We start from the raw sequence: 7,436 nt of genomic DNA, 5'->3' as shown, positions 1-7,436 counted from the left end.
GGCTCATATCTCCCCAGGGGTCATTCAGATTCCAGTTGCTCTCAATAGTCCCAACCAAAGCACAGAAGCATAATTGCATCAGTTTGCACAGATCTTGTTAGACCATTATTTCATAGTATGATTCCATTGATATTATTTCCCTTCAAGCATTTTAGTGACAGCATATGTTTTATAATCAGTAAACTTTAAATCAATAACAGAATAAAACACTAAATAAAACTCGAACAGTAATCAACAATGAAACTTCCTTTTATTTCACAGGAGTCAACACACCACCTCACAACAGCATGTAAAGCTTAAATGAGAAAGACAAAGAGAGAGGCTCAATTCCTCACTTCAGTAGTACTAAACACCACATACTACAATATGTACAAAGGGCGTGAATCAGACCCATATTCACTTGCTTAGTTGTAAAAGACAGCGCTGAATAAATACACGTCTATTTTACATAAATGTTTAATATAAACAAATACCTGTCGTACGAATTGCACTTGGCGATGGCTGTGAGGTAAAAACACATTGTGAGCAAAACACATGACTACAGGTCCGACAAATGCCTCGCTCATCCAACGCTTTTCAGTAACAACCAGTTTGTGACTGCGCCTGAGCGATCATGTTAAGAAAAATAATCTGTCACCAATCACAAACCCGGGCTTAATTTATACGATACACACATCCCCTTTATATATAGTCCCCCAGTAAATCACTGAACTGAGCTGCTTTACATTGAAAATAAGAAATAAACAAAAAAACATAAGGGATGAGCCACAGGAGCTCGCAGTGCGTGCGCACTTTGACAAGGAGCGTCAATTCACTGAATCCTGTTTGATGGCAAAGTGCATACACCCATTATGGTTTATCACTAAAGCTTTACCTAACTGAATTTTAAGGATCGATGTAATTTAGCAAATTGAATAATCTCTCAGACACTAGGATATATTTGAGAGACTTGCGCATCCTGGAAAGATTGGTCCTCGTTTCTTTTAAAAGAAAAAAATATGGATTCCACATTTCTGGTGATTTCGCCTGATGGTAGCTTTCTCTGATTCAAAAAATGGACCCACTTAGACTCTAAGGTATGGCTTTTGCGCATACCTTAAAGAAAAAAAAAAAAAAAAAAAAGACGCTCGTGTGTGTTTCAATGAGTCACCGCCCGTCTTTGTTACCACCTTTCCACAGACTCCAGGCTGCTGTAATCCACCTCAGCAAAAGTTTTGTTTTTCCTTCACAGCTGTGATTCAGGGTGAGTAATCTTTGCTGTCCCCACCAAGCTACTATCACTGTTGTCCAAGGCGGCGCAGTCCGACCACATCCCCAAGGTGCCAGGCTCCAGTGAGGTGACGAACCCACCGGAGCACCGGGAAAGGTCGCAGGAGCTGATGTGCAGCCTGCGGTCGGCTTGCCTCGGGCAGCACAGTAGCCTCTTAAAAGCCTTCCTGAAGTCCGGGCTCCGGCAGTAAATGATGGGGTTAAACGCCGAGTTGACATACCCAAGCCAGTTGAAGAATACGAAAAGGTCTTTATCCACCACCTCTGCGCAAAACACTCGCACCACGTTAACAATAAAGAAGGGCAGCCAACACAGGGTGAACGTCCCCATGATGATGCCGAGCGTTTTGAGCGCCTTCTGCTCCCTGAGTGCCAGGATTTTAGACGGCTTCTTCTTGCACTTAGAGGTCAGCCCGGTTAAGGTGTTGTGGAACCTGCCCTCGCACTTGTCTATCTTCCTAAGCTGCTTTTTCGCTTCTCTATACACACGGGCGTAAACAAATATCATTACTACTAGAGGAATGTAAAAAGATATGATGGATGAGGAGATGGCATATGCCCTGTTGGTGACAAAGTCGCAACATTCAGGGTCCTCGTAGCAGGCTGTGTCCATACTGTCCCGGGACCAGTGCATCAGGATGGGTAGGAAGGAGACCAGCGCAGAGATAGCCCAGACTATGCACACCACTGCTTTGGCCCGGGCTTTGGTTAACAAGCTTTGGTAGCGGAAAGGCGAGGTGATGGCCACGTATCTGTCTATGGCAATAACGCACAGGGTCTCGATGCTTGCAGTGACGCATAGGACATCCACGGAGATCCAAAACTCGCAGAAGAAGGTTCCGTACAGCCACGAGCCACGCACCTCGAGCGCAGCGCCAAACGGCACAACCAGTAGCCCCATGATGAGGTCCGCGCTCGCCAGTGACACGATGAACACGTTGGTGAGCGTCTGCAGCCTCTGCGTCTTGGCTATGGCCACTATAACCAGAATATTCCCGAACACAATCGATAGGACGATCAACCCCATCACCAAGCTCATCCCCGCCATCCACTGCTCGGACGCGGCCGCAGCGGTGCCCGGTGCGTCAGACGCCTCGCTCCCCGTGCCATTCTGGAGGTTCACCGGCGACGACGCGCCACCGTCCCCCATGACGGGCTGCTGCGCTGTGTGCGGGACCAGGTCGATTTCATCAAGGCAGTGCGAGGCAGCCTCTCCAGTCTGTCGCACGAGCCACTGCTCTACTACTTCTGTCGTGCGCCAACTCCATCTGGAGCCACTCTCTCGCCCTCAGCCTGCACGAGCTGCGGCACCGATCGGGACATCAGTGCAGGCAGTGACGCCACTCCTCTCGCGACCAATCAGGTAGCCCAGTGTACAAAGGTCCCAACAAAGAAGCTTTGCAAACAAACAACACCTGAACCTTAAAAAAAATAGATTGAGAAGAAACGTCATGCCTTTATAAGCATACGCATGAATGAACACATAACAAACAGTTTAATTAAGAAAGAGCAGGATTTTTTTTCTTTTGGCAAGCAGCTAGCCAACCAAACCTCCATGCTCTACCTGAATGTTTGTGATTGTTATCTGTCAAAAGTCTGCCAGTGCTTGGGAAAATTGGATGCCAAATATGGAAGTCCAAATTCCACCATGACATTTTGAACTACAGGCTTTTCATCACTTGCCATCACAAACAAGATTTGTTTTTCCACTTGTCCATTTTATATTTTTATCACAAAGAATACATTCCACCGCCATGAGGTCAGGCCCAACAACAGATCTGCTTTTTGCTTTACAGCAGCTTCATTACACTGGACCACTTATCTAAAATCATAAGTTAATACAACTATAAAACAAGGTTTGACTCGCAGTCAAGCTATTCATCGTTATGTGAATCATTAAAATAACAAAGAATCAAGATAAGTCCCAGGCTAGCCAAATCCATGAAAACAAATCATGATGATTTGTAATCTACAGGAGAAGGAAAGATTTTCGAAGTTTCGCTACTTTGAAACTCCCATCAGAATGTCAAAAAGGAACATCACTGAGTGGCTTTGACAGACAAGCCTTTCTACACACAACCTAGTCCAAACAAAAACTCAGTAACACAAGAAAAGGTCAGGCAGACAACAAAACACTGCAGACAGACATTCTGTTATTAAATATTTGTTATCAAAGTAGAACTGTCGCAGCAGTAATTGAACAGATGTCACAGTACTGATTCTTACAACCTGAACTCATCACATAATTTGAATAATCACATTTATGTTTATTTCTTTAAGCATTCATGTTTACACTGTAAGAAACAATTATTGTGAGATTACAGTGATTCTCAATAGTATCCTGTTTGAGTCTAAAGCTGAAAGAGTTTCCAAAATTTGGACAAGGACAGATATATTGATGATCAGTTAGTAAAGGTAATGTTTTGCACTGGCCTTCTGACACATAGGCTACATACAAAGACACATGACGCCTCATACTTTGTTTTTCTGTGTGCTCATTAACATGCTTGTCCATGAACCTGACAACCCCAGCGCCAGAGGCTAAGACATGACCTGACCCTGCATAACAAAGCCCTGCCTCAGAGAGTCAACATCACTGCATGGATCTATACCTGTGGCACTCACAGTAAGCAGGGTACAGTAGTACAAATACCTGTCCAGTAAAGTCAGTTTAGTGGCCGTGCTCATCAACCAGTCAGTTATTCACACAGGCTTTACCTTCGTAGCTTCCTCACTTGTGAGTTAGATAATAAATTTACTTTTTTGGAATCATTCTTCCTGTTCATATTAATCCCTTCACAAGGCACTTACAATGTAAATGATAGGAGACAAAATCCACAGAAATTCTGTCCTAAACTGTATTTAAAATTTACTGGAAGCTAATATGATGCTTCAGCTGTCCAAATGAGTCAAATCAAGTCAATATATTTCAAAGTTACTGCCTTTATAGTGCCAAACTCCCTCTTCAATAAATCCCACAATCCTTTCCTTGCAGCTTAACAAGAAAACACTGTCTGTTGAGACACAGAGGACATTTTTTTTACTGAGAAAAAGACTGGGAATCATCCACTTTACTAACTTAGACAGCTGAAGCCTCATATTATTGTCAGATAAACCCTTAAATAAATCTTTATTCGAAACAAGGACTGCAGATTTTGGCCCCCATCTTTTACATTGTAAACCCATTTGGAAGGGATCTTCTAATGGTCAGTATTAACAGGAGGAATCATTAGAGCAAGCAAAACCTGGTCAATGGTTATAAGGGCAACTGACTATTGATGTAAGACAGACTTGAAAATGTTTAATCTTTATTAATGAAAAAAATAATTCCATTCACTTCACAGAGATGGACATCTCAAAATTGATAAAAAATTGCAAATAAAACAAAAACTATTTTCACAGCTAAGATAGTTAAGTTAATACAGTTTTTTTACTTTTACTTTTTTGTAATTTGGGTCAACTGGCACTTTAAACAAACATATTTTTGAAAGCCTCCATCTCATAAACATGACCCCTCAAACCGTTGAAACAGCTACTAAATTGTTTTCATGTCTCTTAGAGGCTACGTTTATAGCGTTTGTACCTCTTTGTTGTAATTCAGCTTTCCATATTTTTGCACAATTACTCCTTCACTTTCACAAAAATAAGCCGAGTGAAGAGCTTTCGACCACTGAACTACCTCCCACATATCTTCATGCAAGCTTTGCATGCCGGAAAACCAGGGAGGTAGAGCAGGTTCAACTTGACTTAGCAACTTGACCTCCCACATTAACACCTGCACTGAGTCGAAGGTCAAAGCCGATTTTATTATTTGAAGCGACAGTTCATAAACTGAGGCTTGTGCTTCTCAGCAGAGGTGAGAAGGGAGGTTAAATGCAGAGGCCGACACACTATGATATGTTCAGGTGGGAGAACATTTTCAGCACTTTAAGTTCCCGCACTGTCACACAGACTTGAACAATGGTAATCATTTTTTACCTCCACATCGATATGATCTTAATTGAGCTGTATAATATTCTAAGAGTTTTCCGTTCCGTTCAAACCTCCATGATGTTAACTTTTGGCCTGCAGTCAGCTTCAGTTACAATTAAATCAGTCATCTTATTTTGGAAATCATTTTTTTATATGCTAGCAATTAATTTGGAGAGGTCAACAACAATTAACCAGTGTCAGCACCACGCCTCATATGAGTGTCACAAGAGCCATGGAGGTTATAAGCCCTTGAGAGAAAGTTTTTAAAAAGCCTTTTTTGTGTGGCTGAAAGAAGCTGTGTGTTCTTGGAGGCTCTTATCTGATCATTCAGAAGCAGAATCCTCATGGTTTACTTGAGGGATTTGCTTAGATTAGAAACAAATGGTAATTTTAATCTCTATCACTATGAAGGCACTAAAAAGAGGAGGTAGCATTGCCAAGCTCCTCATGACATCCCTGACCTGTGAACGCCTTTTAATATGTAATTCCTGTAAAATGTGTTAGGATACTCGCCTGTTTCTAGTGATGTACACGTTGGCAGAGACTGTGTGTGTGTGTGTGTGCGTGCGTGCGTGGCCTCTGGCAGCGGGACAGCAGCCAGAATCACACAGGGTTAATGATGCTGTCAAAAGGATAGTGAGGGAGGCAGTCGAGGGGAGGTGGAGGGATGAAACAGCGGGCAAAGATACAAAAGGAGGGATGGAGAGCCAATAATAGCTCTTCTACTGCACCTTGCTTTTCCCTTTGTTGTGATTTTTAAAGTAGTTATCTCATCCAATGCAGCATTCATACACTCTAAATTAATCATACACATATGTCATGTGAGTTACGATGGATTAATAATATTAATTAATAATAAAAGATAATTACTACTATGGATTCATATACTGGACTCTTTACAACTCTAATGATGATAGTTTAATGTATGCTGTAATCAATGTCTGTACTGATAGGAAATGTTTTTTTTAATGTTCTGTAGTTCTTGCCTTGGTTGGCAGTGGTTCATGTTATTTATGTCTGGCCTCAATGTTTTTTCAGGTCATTCTGTGTCTCATGTCATTTATGTAAAGAATGTTTGCTTTGCTTTATATTTATAGTTGCATGTGGGCATTAGGGCTGGGCAGTATGGATACAATCAAATATCACAAATTTTTTTTGGACCAAATACCCTGCATGATAACATTACTGATGAATACCCTGATGTATAATCATTAGTAATGTGGATATAAAATGATTAAGTGGGTAAACACAAATAATAGATGTACTGTAATGCAGCCTTTTACACAACATTGATCAGTCTCACACACGTCCTGCTGTTGTAAAAGCTCTATTCAATCATACCTGCAGGTGAAAGCAGTCTCATACAAATGCATTTTATGTTTGAGTAATATTTGCTAAAACTGACAATCCTCAGCAGTTTTAGGAAATTACTAAACCTTTTAAGTAAACAAAATTATATATTTGTGACCTGTTTTTAAGGATTTAGTCTACATCTCCAGGGGGTAATAAATGAGCTTAGGGCTGACTGCACTGAGCACTGAGAGACCAGAGCATAAAATAACACAAAATATCACCAGCTTTAACCTCTAAGTGTATTGCACCATAAAAAGTGTATTGTCCTCCATCACCTCAATCATGGGAGACTTTTGTTTCTGTGTGTTTTATGTGCCGATAAAAGGAACCAATAAACAGGATGTTTAATTTCTTAAACTAGTTTTTAGGATGCAGCACCTTTTTGACTTGTAGTAAGTTGGGGTTACTTTTCAATAACTGGCTCACAAAAAAACACCAACCTGATCCCATTTTCTTTTTCTTTTATGGTTCAGATTGCCTAGCTGGGGCAATGTTTTACATCCAATTCCTGTTTTATTTTACAGAGGCAAAACTAACTTAAGGCTGCAATACTCATAATACCTCACAGTACAGAATGTGTTGGGTGAAAAATACACATGACATTTGTGGAGTATAAAGGCATCACACAGTTACTCTTTCTGACATACAATTCATAGTTCCATTTTTATTTATTGCCTGATATCACAAATTTTCCAAAGGGGCTTTAAGTACCAAAAAACATCAGATTCCAATCTTCTTCGCTTCTCTTCATCATAAAAATGCAGAATTGCTTATGTAGGGCAATTATCTGTGATTTAGTTTGGACTGCACTTGGTAAATGGACTGCATTTTTATATCACCTT

At 41.0% G+C, this 7,436-nt stretch overlaps 1 protein-coding gene across 1 annotated transcript; it reads right to left on the bottom strand.

Moving 5' to 3' along the window:
- Positions 1-1,225: 1,225 nt before the first annotated feature.
- Positions 1,226-2,419, bottom strand: adrb1 (adrenoceptor beta 1). Its single transcript, XM_053340750.1, has one exon. The coding sequence runs from the start codon at positions 2,417-2,419 to the stop codon at positions 1,226-1,228; it is 1,194 nt and encodes a 397-aa protein (XP_053196725.1).
- Positions 2,420-7,436: the final 5,017 nt, after the last annotated feature.

Source organism: Scomber japonicus, chromosome 20, assembly GCF_027409825.1.
Source record: "Scomber japonicus isolate fScoJap1 chromosome 20, fScoJap1.pri, whole genome shotgun sequence".
Taxonomy (NCBI): Eukaryota; Metazoa; Chordata; class Actinopteri; order Scombriformes; family Scombridae; genus Scomber; species Scomber japonicus.
This window is presented reverse-complemented; position numbering and strand designations above follow the sequence as displayed.